This window comes from Aricia agestis, chromosome 13 (genome assembly GCF_905147365.1).
Source record: "Aricia agestis chromosome 13, ilAriAges1.1, whole genome shotgun sequence".
In the NCBI taxonomy this organism is placed as follows: domain Eukaryota; kingdom Metazoa; phylum Arthropoda; class Insecta; order Lepidoptera; family Lycaenidae; genus Aricia; species Aricia agestis.
The window spans coordinates 1677442-1691765 of record NC_056418.1 but is presented as its reverse complement, the minus strand read 5'-3'; the positions used below and the strand labels follow the sequence as shown (position 1 = coordinate 1691765).

General features: G+C 35.9%; 1 protein-coding gene across 1 annotated transcript in view; it reads right to left on the bottom strand.

Annotated features, from left to right (window-relative positions):
• LOC121733081 overlaps nt 1–9866 on the bottom strand; it is a 30727-nt gene extending 20861 nt beyond the window's left edge. The window contains exon 1 of the mRNA XM_042123186.1: nt 9482–9866. Within this exon, the coding sequence (XP_041979120.1) occupies nt 9482–9831 (350 nt within the window). The 5' untranslated portion in view covers nt 9832–9866. The remainder of the gene's footprint in view (nt 1–9481) is intronic.
• Between the last annotated feature and the right edge of the window lie 4458 nt (nt 9867–14324).

Sequence of the window (14324 nt, the reverse complement as noted above, 5' to 3'; positions counted from 1 at the left end):
CGACAAAATTTAGGTAAACAATTACATCAGTCCAGAAATGGTAAATTGCAACCTGCGTAACATCATATCCCGGCATTTGCAAGTTCTCGCGAAGTTTTTCTATTAACTTATCTTTGACCGGTTTTGGGATCTCTGTGATCACGAGAAGCAATTGAGAAATCGTTGAAATAAAATTTCATTTTGTGTTCTGAAAAATCGTATGCACCCCTCCGATGGTGTAAAACGTCCGGCGATGCTTATGATGTTATAATGAACCCATCATGCTTACAAGTGCCAAGTACAAAGACTTAATAAGCCTCTGCCTAATAATTTACAACATAGTTCCTGTACTGATAATGATACTGAATAATTTTTAAATTAGTTTAAAATAATTAAAGTATTGACACAGAATTTCATTTTTGTTGTGAGAAAATACGATTTTTACGAAAGTAAATGAATGATTCCTAAGTATATCCATACTAATATTATAAATGGGAAAATATGTTTATTTATTTATTTGTTTGTTTGTCCTTCCTTCACGCTCTAACGAAGAAACAAATCGTATTGTTTTTTGGCATAAACTTAATTGAAAGGATGAAAAGTAACATAGGCTACTTTTGGTCTTGGAAAAACATCATGTTTCTAAGGGAGCTTACGGGAATATTTGCAATTTACGCGATTTTCAAATTCCACGCGAGCGAAGCCGCGAGCAAAAGCTAGTATTTCATATTTTAACTTCCTTCTAAATCGTGTACCTTGCACCGAATCGACAACGTAGAAAAAGATATCTACGCAATTATGTTCTGAACTTGGTGTGTTTAAGATGTAAAACGTTTAACTACATATTTTAATAATATAACTTACTTTTAATAATAATTTTAATAATATAAAGTGTTACACTTTACGTAGTTACTGATAATCGTACTAGTAATCGGTAAAAATACTTCAATAAATATAATTTTTAATTCCCACGTAGAAACGACCAAGTGGTAGTTAACTCAGTTGTCATATTTTCAAGCGCAATGTAGATGCAGACAACTACAATATCTCGTAAATTAAACATAATTAGAAGAAATTAAATATACATGTGGATTCATTAATAAATAATGAAACAATGATGAAAATTTCAATAAATTTGATCGGAAATTGACAAAATGGGAGCATTTTTTCCTATTATGCGCTCTCCTGAAAAGTTGCTGTTTTGTAGATGACTCTTTTTACTTTGCACCCGTCGATAGTTCGTCTTTTATTCAAGTAAAACTAACTCGGCGATGATTCCGCGCCGTCCTTTTTCACCTGGCATATGAAAGACGGGCGTGAGTGTGAAGAGAGAAGGACGATGTTTGATTTTTAGAGTCAGGTGAGCTCTTATGCCTTAAAAATTATAGGATTTTCCTTGGATATTCCTTTTCTCTTCAAAACTGTCGTCGTTGCGTTTGAGCACAGATTACTAAACTGTTACTATAATCAGTGCCGTAAATAGGGCGGTGCCACCGGTACCCAGGCACAGGGCGTAGACTCTGGGGGGGCGCAAGAATGGCCAGACCAGGCGGACTCTTATTCTTTCGAATTGCTCCCGATAAGGGTACTCACCGCTGCGCCCCAGAGATATTTTTCAATGTAGTAAAAAAAATCTAGAGCCGAACATAATTATTATAACCTCCTTTTTGGAAGCCAGATGAAAAACAAGGGTGCAGTTATAAGCTCGCACAGGGCGCAAAAAAGGCTATTTACGGCACTGACTATAACTTACTACGTATGTTTGAGTCTTAATTTTCAATAATATATTTTGGGTTCCGCAGACAAAACAGATGTTTGGATTTATCCTTGTAATTTAGAAATAACACAGTAAGTTGCTAAAGCTTAAGAAAGTGCAAGTTTCAGGATCAGGATGAAAGCCATTTTGTGGAAAGTAAAAGCTAATTTAAGTCAGTTCATGTGTGTATGTGAATTTATGATGTGAATTGTGAACCAAGTAATACCTCAACGAACAATAATATAAACTTTCATTGACTTTTAATTAGCGTATGCGTAGGCAGTGAAAGTATGAACGCCGCTTAAATAAAACATTTACACGTCCTTCACCGGTACACAAACCGTGTTTACACTTTAATAAGTTAGGCAACAAGTCTAGGTCATAGTGAAATAATAATGTCTAGAGCTATTTAGTATTTATATTAAGGTATACTCAAGTTAGAATAAGTAACTCGAAAAAAATATATCCACAGCCGAATATATAACCTCCTCGTTTTTTGGAAGTCGGTTAAAAATGCCTCCTTGTTCTAGTGGTTTAGAGCTTGGCCTTCGACTTGGAGGCAGTAGGTTCGTTGTCGTTTTGGAAAAATGATGTTTCCAAGTTTAATTTCAGCCAAATCGGTTTGGGCGTGAACAGAGAGACAGCTACAGACTTTCGTATTTATAATAATACTAGCTGTCCCGGTGAACTTCGTGTCACTTAAAAACCTTCCCTGGACTTCTACGAATATTTTAAGACTAAAATTAGCGAAATCCGTTCAGCCGTTCTCGAGTTTTGCGCTTAGCAACACATTCAGCGACTCATTTTTATATTATAGACTAGATGTCCCGCGCGGCTTCGCCCGCGTAAATTAGAAATTTTACAGAATCCGTAGGTACATTTTCCCATAAGAAATATTTCCCCCGTTTTTCCCACATTTTCCTGAGTTTCTTCTGTCGTATTAGTCTTAGAGTAATAATATAATATAACCTTCTCGATAAATGATGAGTCTTACTCGATAAATGATCTATCTAACACTGAGATAAGTTTTTAAATCGGACCTGTAGTTTCTGAGATTGACGCGTTCAAGCAAACATACTCTTCAGGTTTATAATATTAGGTAGATATAGATTTTTTTTAATTATCGCTTGACAAACTCGAGTCTCGATCTAAAAGACTATGAAATGGTATAATATGGTAGTGATGATGATGATGATGATGATGAAGAATGTAATTTGCATAGTAGCATATGCTTTCTGTTCTTAAAACAACGCCGAAACTCCCAAACTTGTATCTATAAAGAATCAGGAATTCTCTCAGCACCTTCCGAACCACGGTATACCAGGTATATCTCGGTGCAAAATCTTACTTGTTGGTAGCATATGCTTAGAATACTTCTCACGAAACCGAAGTCACCATATGTTTCCCTATAAGTTTTGAGGAGTTCCCTCGATTACTTATGGATCCTTCATCAGATCACCACTTTTCTGAATATAATACCAAATTGGGATGATACCCTATATACCAAAAGAAAAATTTTGAAAATCGGTTAACAAACGGCGGAGTAATCGTCGAATATAAGAAAACGAACATAACACCTCCCCCATTTTGAAAGTCGGTTAAAATTGTAGCCTATGTGTTATTTATTTAATATTTTAATCAGCACATGAATTGAATAACAAAATTTTTTTCAAATTAATCGTAGCACCATCTGTCAGGACAAACTAAAATTGAAATAGAATAATATTGAATGCGATGATAGCGCCGTCCGCCGGATCTAATGTAAAACATTCCAAAATCAACAACTCCTTATAAATAAGAAATTAATTGAAAAAACATTTTCCAGTAGACCAAACTGTAAATCTAAACCATTCTCGAATCTCCACGAACACACACAAAAAATTTCATCAAAATTGGTCCAGTCGTTTAGGAGGAGTTCAGTCACATACACACGCACACAAGAAATATATTTATTAAGATATATATATTATAGTATGGAACTTAGAAGAATGCTCTAAAAGGCTCGAATGAACGTGCAGATGTTACCGTTATAATAATATAAGCTGCTGACTGTGGGTTGAGAATGAGAGAAGCAACTCTTGTTACATAACAATTTACCGTATAAAATATACATTTCATAACAATGTAATTTGGGAATTATATGTGTGGTAACTAATAGCTTAAATCTTTAATTTAAAAACTAATTTGTAATTTGTTATTGTATTAAATTCAAGGAGAAATCGTTGAATATTGCATAGGGTTTTATACAATATTTAAAGTCGGATGACTTCAATATTTACATCGATCTTTAATGTCGTCAAACAAAATATCATTTCATATTATCTCTATACTTACCTGTAATATTGTAGGCTAGACCATTGGTTCTCAAACTTTTTTGGTGGAACCCCAAAAAAACAGAGGCACTGTGGCAAGAGGTAGATATTATATTTTATCACATATTTTGACTTTTATAAAGGCCTATGTTCTTACCCGGGACTAAAAGTATTTTTACACCAAATTTCATCAAAATCAGTTAAGACGCTCCCCCTACGGAGTTGCCGTACCTAATTTACCGTTTTTAGAGTTTTATTAACTCATCATTTGAAAGCTACAAAATTATTATAATTTTGTAGCTTTCAATAAATATAATACAGCACTAATCTTCAGCATACAACAAAAATAAAAATACAGCAATAATCTTCAGCATACAACAATAATCTTCTGCAACAGTATAATAAACAAAAATAGGAAATTAATAACGGCGAAAGGAATGTACTGAATAATATTCCTTTCGCCGTTATTAATTTCCTATTATTGTTTATTATACTCATGATATCGGCTTGCAAAATAATACCAATTTATTTAAATTCAAGCATACATTCAGCACCTCCCTAGTATATTTACAAATTACTTTTGAAACACGACGCCAATAGATCGACAATTTCATTATCTACATATTTGCCGGTTAATTTTTTTTTGTCAATTTTGAAGTACTTGATAAGTAAAAAATAGGATATTGGTGCGATCTCGGCAACGCGGCAAATGTATGGTCAAGGTCGTTTGCTCAGGGGATCGCCTTAAGTAGTAAGCCGATTTAGCGGGAAAATATATAATTGCATCTATAATATCACTATCGATTGAAATTGATAGAGTCGATGATGCTTTACTAACGCGAACGCCGCGATTCAAAAGCGCGCGGCGCGCGGTAGAGCCACTGTAGTGTAGGCAAAGCCGTAAATACTTAAATAGGGCGGTGCCACCGGTGCCCAGGCACAGGGCGTAGACTCTTGGGGGGGCGCAAGAATGGCCAGACCAGGCAGACATAAGAGTCTGCCTGGTCTGGCCATTCTTGCCCCCCCCCCCCCAGCATTCTTTCGAATTGCTCCTGATAAGTATTTCCCGCTGCGCCCCAGAGATCTTTTCCAATGTAGTAAAAAAAATCTACAGCCGAAAATATTACCTTCTCCTTTTTGGAAGCCAGTTAAAAAACAAGGGTGCAGTTATAAGCTCGCACAGGGCGCAAAAAAGGCTATATTTACGGTACTGAGTGTAGGATTCTTTTGTTTCTAGAGTTTATAAGTAGAGTACACAGCTATAGAATATAGGTCAGTGTTTGCTAAGTTCATGCTATGTATATGCAACTGCGAACTCTATAGAATTGTGTAGAATGTACAGTTTGTATTTTAAGAGCGATGTTATACAATTATTTTTTATATTAAATCCTTACAACGCCTAATAAACATAATGGTGGTTATGGTGGGTAAAATTTCTTTCGTTGTTGGAAGCACGGCACGGATTGTAATAGTAATATTTAATCTCGATGATAGAAAGACCGAAATTAGAAAAGGCATGACATTTAGACGAACGAGTAACTTTTTCACATCGATTTATAAATTACAGGGCCTAGTAGAACACAAAACAAAATTCTTTATTTGTTAAAAAAAAACTAAACTAACTATAATGAACATAAAAGAATCCGTAGAAATAGGCGGGCTTTTCTTCTATTATCTTCCATTCGTATAGTTTTCGGACAAAATCTCTTTTAGGCGATTTTTCTCTGTTTCAGGCGGGGATTGCGTAAACTGAATTTAGGAAAATCCTTTTACGAGTACGGGAGTTGGAAATGAAAATCGACGCTGAATTTTTCAAGAGCATGTTTTCCGACGTAAGCGCCTTCTGAGAATTTTCATTGTTATACAATGTTACTGTAAGCCGTGAGGACGTGTGTTGATATCATGAAGCTAATATACCTAGCGGAATAGAGCAACAATCTCGAGCTGTCAAACGAAACCAAAATTGGTTTTCATCTGTGTGAAAAATATGTGTACGTATACACTTACACAAGCATAATTGAACATACATTCTATGAGATTAAATTGTCAACGTGCGGCACGTGCCGACTGGACGTTAAAAAAAGAGTGCTGCTGTCATGTATCACACGTCTCTTTTTACCACGCAGTGTTACCGATAGTGACATCTCTCTTGCTCTGGCCTTTGTTTCTCTACTCCGCTAGGTATATTAACTTTATGGTTGATATATTCTTTGGCATTGTCATGCGAATACCTAATATATAACCAACGCATTAAATAGGTACCCCTATAAACATTGGCCATGATGGATACCATGATTGTCACTATGAAACCACTATCGACCTCGATCTTTTTGCAATCATAGACGTTCTACACTGCTAGGCTGCATGTATTTGTCTTTGGGCCAAGGTACAGACTAGAGTGCCTGGAGTCTGATCCTGGATTAGTATTTAGTAGCTGTATGTAAGCGTTTAAATCCAGTCCAGTGTCCAGTAAATTAGCATTCACGAGCTCTGGGTTTATATTTTATAGGCAGTATAGGACATGGCCTATGGGCGGCAGCGTTCTATGGCGTCCTAGGGGGCGGCAAAATTAAAGTGGCATAATATTATACTCATACAGAATATAAATCCGGCCCTGTTCACAACATTATTAGGAAAAAACCAGTAATGAAGGTCTTTGTATCACTAATATTCACTATATTAGTGATACAAAGGCCGATAAAATAAATAATCTTTTGAAATTGCTTGTAAATTCTTATAAGTTTCTTTGTTATGTTATTAATAAGCAATTATCGTGTCGTCTCATGTTTGTTTACTGCGTGCTAGCTGCTGGTGTCTCGTCAGTCATCACGCGATGTTACTGACCGTGACCGTGCACCGTGCAACGTAGACGGCCCTTCGGTTACGATATTGCCTGAATGTGGATGAGGAAATAGTTTGTTTCCTGATTCTCGTAATAACAATCGTAGCGTTGCCAGACTTCGGCACGGTCTTTGTGTGCGTGCGACTAGACGTATGCGAATTATAATTGCATAGGGGCGATTCCATTATCGCGGGTGCAACATTTTGACGCACTTAAAGCGTCCTACTGACAAAATAAAACATATTTATTAATAAATTATCTTCTGAAGGGATATATTTTATCTAGTTTAATCATGATTTGTAAATGAAAACTATAATTAAATCTAAGAAAAGCCACCAAATATGTTTGAAGTACTATCGCGGGTGCAACCAAATCGGCCCTCCATTAACAACTCGGACGAGTTCATTTGAGAATACTGTTAATTGTGAAACTTTTAGTAATTTATTAACCCATATTTCAAAAGTGTATAAGACAAAGAAATGATTTAACTAGATACAATTAATTTAATTTATTACTACTAGAAATTATTAACAATTTCCACGATCGCGGGTGCAACATCAGAATATCGCGGGTGCAACAAGTCTAAAGAAATTGAATTTACTCATAAGTCTGCGACTAATTTCTACATTTTTGATATGCAATACATAATATTATTAGTAAGTTGTAATAATACTACTTAAAATTTTGTTATTTTTTAATTATCAGTCATTTATCGATCTGAGAAAATAAATCGTCTAAATCACTAAAACAATTTAATAATGTAAATTAGGCAAACGTTTTTCGATGTATTGCTATAAAACCGAACTACAGCAAACATTAAATTCAAAATTAATATCTATAATTTAAAAGAATATGGGAAAATGATAAGTAAAAATATTTTTTTCGAAGAAAAATATTAAATTATATGATTTTTTTATGTCATTTGTAGCATGTCTTCTAAAATTTTTAAAAATAAAACAAGATTAATCATCATTTGAAACATCTGTTGAAATATATCTAAAAATATAAAACACGATGTGACTCTATTGAATTTTTTATAAATCTTGTAATAACATGAAAAGTATTGATAACAAATATAATTTAACGTTATTGTTTACCTTAATAATATTAAATATGACGAAAATTACTATAATAGTCAAAAAATAAATTGTTGCTTTTGCAATTATACTGCTTCGATCGCGGGTGCAACCACTTTTAAGGTACTGTTTTTTCATTAAAAACCATAAAATAGTTTATTCCAATGATTAATTCCTATTTCCCTCTCAATTCTTCTTACTTTTACAAAGTTTCAAATTATTAACAATTTATTTTTGCGAGAAAACTAAACTTTTGTACTTTTTTTTATCGCGGGTGCAACAATTGCAACTTTTGTTTAGCAATGTTTGAAAACTAATTCAAAATTGTTGATTTTTTTGCTCAGAAATATAAACTTATGTTATACAGTCAATATTATGTAGTGAAATTCAACTTCGAGCTAGTGATTTGTAGTAAAAAATAATCATGTGTATGCCAATTATTGCCACTGCAGCAGCAGTATGCACTGTAAAGCAGTTTTTCTCGCGCCGCTGTAATTTAAAAATTCGTGTCAAGGGTCGTCTCTAGCGGAATCGCCCATAGGTAAGTTGATAAAAAACGCTATTCAATAACTTTACTTTACCGCGGCAGTCCCCGAGTGCCTCACTTATTTTTCTATTCTATTCTACTCGCGCCTGTAAAATTTGTAAATCGAAGTGATTAAAGCTACTGGTTGGTCACAATTTCATTCCATATTAATTATAAGAATAATATAAAATATTGTTTAAAATCGCTCTAAATACAAACTCTACAAAGTTTTCTTCTTTGATTTTTTAGACCGTCCGGTCCTACTGTGGTCCTACTGTGGTCCTACGTTGAGTCTGAGCGAACGGGAGTCAGCAGGACGCAGCCTGAGGTTTAGATAAAAAAGTGGACTATAGAAAGTTGACTAACATAACATTATTTATTTAGATTTGGTCAGGTTCCGGCTGCAACTGAACATTTTAAATATTTTAGTGCTGAAGTTTTGAATTTTGGTAACATTAAATGCTACCAGAATCTTTGATTTTTTAGGTAAGGAAAGAGAAGTGGGCAGGGCCGTATCTACCACATGCCTTTTTGGGGTCAAGCCCAGGGCCTCGCGAATTTAAGGACCCTGCTAAGTCTAGCCAAAGTCAAAGTGAGATGATAATTCGCCAGATTCCGGATTTTATTAATTTAAACTGATCGTGTGGTTTGCATTCCTGAAAATCTTAAGATGATTCAAACCCATTCAGTTAAAGTCTACGTTTCTTCGAGTCAAGTAACCTCGAACTTACAGTTAAATTAAGTCCGGCCCTGGACCTGGGACTGGGAGTGTTCCCACTTTTACACCAGGAACCAATCTCCTACGATCTTAATCTCGCAGTCGATCAAGGATCGGATTGGATAAACGAGTGTGTACTGTGTGATGTGTTCCAATCCCGATTACGAATCGTGTCTCGAGTTTATAATCAATCGAAAACTTCCAAGTATTGCTCGACTATGAGATTCAGGCCGTTCGAGAATCGGGCCCTACGTCTTCCGCAACGAACTCACTTGGTCTCGATGAGCTCGCAGTTGAGCAGCAGCTTGTCGTCTCCTAGCTCGACGACGGCGACCGTCTGGTCGTGGTGGTAGATCATCCGCAGCGTGTCGTTGCCCACGCGCCGGCCCGTGTAGGGCTTAACCCCCGGCCGGCGCCCCGCCTCGCGCCCCACCAGCCCCGCCAGCGACCAGCTCGGGAAGCTCAGCGTGAACGGCTTGGCCGACGCCGACTGCGGGGAGGAGACGGCGAGGCAGCAGATGATGACGACGGAGACGATGGACTTGACCACCGCGGCGAGGGTGCCCCGCGCGAGGGCCGCGCGCGCGCCGCGCACCGCACTCAGCACGCGCCGGAGCGACATGTCTGTTCCATGGCGCGACACACACTGCCGCGAACTTGGCCGTCCGCCGTCCGCGGCTTTCTCGCGTCACCGCAATTTCACTCGGCTACGTCATGTGACGTCACACCAGTAGGGCCGCCAGTCTTTCACCGATGTCTGCGATAGTAGTTGGACCCGTTTACACCGGTAAAGGCTGCCTGCTATGATAATACGAGAACACTCTCGATCACGTCGCTTTCCCAACAAAAGTGACATCAAATCTTGGACTTTAAAGAGTTATGCCAATGAGCAGGGCCATGACATAAATGAGATTATTTCCGACTTCAAGAAGACAAACTATAACATGTTAACACCCGCGCACCCAAGTGTATTCATCAGGGGTTAAAACTTAAGTACCTATGTTAGGCTAGGTGTAATTTTATATAACCTACATGAGAAGCAATTTCCAGCTATAAATAGATCCAGGAGGAAAGTTTATGTGTGACCAAAACGCTACAGCTAGTCGCTAGTAATTACGTTGTCATTTTCGAACATACTTGATGACAAATCACAAAACGACTTTGACATACATAGGCAGCGTTTGTAGCAAATTACCCTGTTAGAATACAGCACTCAGTACCTTAATAATACTTTAATAGTTTAATGATGCTATTAGACAAAAATTACAGAAGAATTCGTGAACAGGTTGCGCCGCGGATTTAAAATAACTTTATACTTGGGTTGCCTAATTTTCTTATAACTGCAGTGGTAATTAAACTGCATTAGTAGTTAGCTTAAGGTGAATAGTAAAGCAAAATGCGTTTTAGACGTCTTTTTGGCGATGTTTTACAGCTAAATTACAGATCGGGAAATACAGAAGTTTTGTGTAATTAGAAAGTGTATCTTGAAATATATTGTCGTGAACGATATTTTTGGTGATCTTTATTCAGTTATCAGAAAATATATTTTTAAATCGCGTAAGATGTATATTTTAGGATGGGTTTTTTTTTTGGTTTAGCTAATCCGTTTATAATGAATCTTTGCATACATGTTTCTTTATTTTTTATCTTGTTGATCGCGAACCATTTGCGATAAACAGTATTGCAAAATAGAAGTTTTATCATCAAACTCTTTAGTGCCTACTGTAAATCAAACTCCACTAGTAAATGTAGTAAAGCATTTGCTCATAAAATTTAACAGGCGTAAATTAGTTACAGAATGCGTCGTTGTCAACTCGAGATATGTACAACGGAGCGCGGCGTTGCCGTTCCGCGCACACGGCACAAGCAGTGCGTGCTCTTCTTTTGATTAGTCTCACTTTGACAATTTACCGGCTTTAAGTTTTAACAGTTTGCACTTTTCGATTTTGTAAAAGTGAAAAATAATATTATGATCATGTGATCATCAGATGCATTTACAACCATATTTACAACAGTCTATTATTTATCGGACATTGTAATGTAAATTGTTACGTAAATGTATAGCATACAGAATAGTTTATCACAGAGACTTCAAACAATTATTTTTTACTGTTACACTATTATACCTACATAACTATAGGATGTTTAAAAAATGTTTGCCATACATGGAGATAATATGCCATAGCTTCAGGGAAGGTTCAGTATTGTTAAAGGAAGCCGTAAAATTTTAAAAAAATACTTTTAATGAAATTTTTAGGGTTCTGTAGTCAACAAGGAACCCTTATAATTTCGGTCTGTCCGTCTGTCTGTCTGTCTGTCCGCAGTCTTGCTCAAAGACTATAGGACTTACAAAGCTGTAATTTGGCATTAAGACCGAGCTCCCTTTTTTTGCTGTGTTTTCTAATAAGTATTACGATCCCGGAAGACGATGAAACACAAATGAAATTGAGATTTATTTAATGATTGTATATTTATCTGATACTTGCCTAACGGAAAACACGATTCATTTATTTTGACTCTATAGTTTAATTTTTCGAAATTATGAATTTTTCTGGGTTTTTCAACAAATATCTGTTACACTTATTGAGTTACTATCATTCAATAACTTGCACTACTACAATCACACACTATATAAAAGATTAACTAAAGGAAATATTAAAATTGTATTAATTTTTAAGTAATCAATAATCATCAAAAACATTTTTGGGACTAGCGAAATTTACTTTCGTGCTATAATGCGCCGGACCGTTGTTACGCGATATTGTTCACTATTAGCTACAGCGCAAAATACATTTCATCATCATTTAATATACCTTCATGTGTATACGCATCAGACAATGCATTGATTTTCAAATTGTTTTTATTCACAAAATTTTTATTTTTGTAATCCTGTAGGATCCAAGGTAGGATAGTTGAAATTAATGCAACCGAAGGACAAAATTTAGAAGAGTCATTACATCAGATTAATGATAACACGGATTCAAATGTCCAGTAAGAAATATTATTATTATCTTTTAACGTAAATATTAATTATTGATTATATTAAAAACAAAAAGCCAGACTGGAGGGAGTAGTAGTATTTTTTTTTGTCAGCACAATCAGCTGCCTGAATTAGTGGATCCTAGATATCCGAGAAAAATACCTATTAGGGACCCACAGTATATAACAGAGACTGTTACAAGAAAAAATGAAAAAAAGTCAGAAAAAAGAAAATTAGTCCCCCACCATTCAAGCCAACAAGCCCCATTGCCCAAAAGGAAAAAAAAAATAACTTAATAATTCTCAAATTTACTCGAATACAAAAATTCCTGTCCTGTCCAATATCCGGAAGTCCAATATTTTGGAGCAACCCCAGATGGCACTGTAGATGACGACACTATAGTAGAAATAAAGTGCCCAAAATGTTGTTACAATGTTGGTGTAGAAAAAGCCATAAATGATAAACAATTAACGTTTTATAAAAAAAACCAAAGGCGGGTTACAAATGAATAAAAACCACGCATGGTTCTACCAAATAAAGGGCCAGCTTCATGTAACCAGAAGCAAAAAATGCATTTTTGGTATATAGTCTGGCAAAAACTTTCCAGTTAAAACGGAAATAATCCATCGTGATGAGGAATTCTGGGAAACAAAAATGTAGAAAAAGCTGAAAGACTTCTATTTCAGTGGCAAAAAATGAAACATTCATCTCCGCGTCTTCTCCCCTGAAACCTCCCCCGCTCCAAATATCATGAAAATCGTTTGAGCCGTATTCGAGATACATATAATACGGGACATACATAAAATACGGGTTAAAAGGGGATAAAATAAAAAAGTATTCTATGTACATATTTATTTTATTTAATTAATTCGAAAAGAAAAACAAGTAGTCTCTGTTTATTATTACTCTGCCCACCTCTGCAAAATAAATTGCTAAATGCTAGATCTAGCGGAAATATTATGTAACTTACCGTAGCTTGGCAACCTACATTGATTCATAAACAGATGGCGCTCCGCGTCAAACGTCCAAGGTCATTTGCTTAGATATTCGTCTTAATGACTAGTAACATAATAAATATAATGTATTATGTAAGTACCTGAGAGACGAGAGTAGCAGTAGGTAATTATGGGTATAAGTAGTAGTCAAATAAAATTAGTAAGTACCTACAATATTAACTAAAATGCACGCAATTCTAGATCTTATGCAAAATAATTTGAGCATTGCGTCGTTTATAAATCACACCCATTGAAATTTTCATCACTGGCCCATTGTAAATATGTATTAAGTATTAAAGAAGTAGTAAAAAAATGATTTTGCCATCCCTGAAAATTAGAGCCAAGTCAATGCCATCTAGCGGCGAATAGATAAAACTCTCGGGGTGAAGTGCTCTTGTGAAATAAAAATAGCACGGAAGTCGTACAGCCACCTTGTTAGTCTTCAACGGCTTGTATTTTTAACCTTTAGAGCCCTCTTACACCAGCCTGTGTTCTAGTTAATCATTAAGAGGAGTCCACACCGCCCTTTTTTCCATACAAACGTTGTCCCCTGTTTCCTCCCTGGATAATGCTAGTAGAGTTATAATTTTTTTCCTGAATATCTACGGCCACTAATACAATGTCCCTATGTTTTCTTTTTTTTTTTTCATAATTTAATTATTAAATAAGATATGAACGTTCAAAAACCCAAAAAAATGGCCAGATTTTCCGCTGTGTTCAAACGTCCAGAAAACAGATTTGGCTAGATTATACAAAAAAAAGCAAAACATAGGAACACAGCTCAAGCCTTCTTTTAATCTTTAATGAAAAAGTACTTAAATCGGTTAAGTTTTGGAGAAGGAATCAGGGGACAACGAATCGTTGATTTTCTGAATTTTCTGCAGTTGTCTCTATCGCGTTCTGCGGTATAGGCTTGAGGTACCTAAGGGAGACAGCTATAGATATTACACGTACTTTTTTTTCATTTCTCTAGCCCCTGGTGTATCCTCTTAAATATATTATCATGTTGTGTTACTCGTTCTTGGTATTTGTGATAGAAAAGGCATGTTTTTCTGTCAGGCGTAGGTTATAACTCCACTTGGTTCAAGTTGGCCGAAACTTTTAAAAGTATTTTTAGGTCCTACTATTTTGCACATGCCG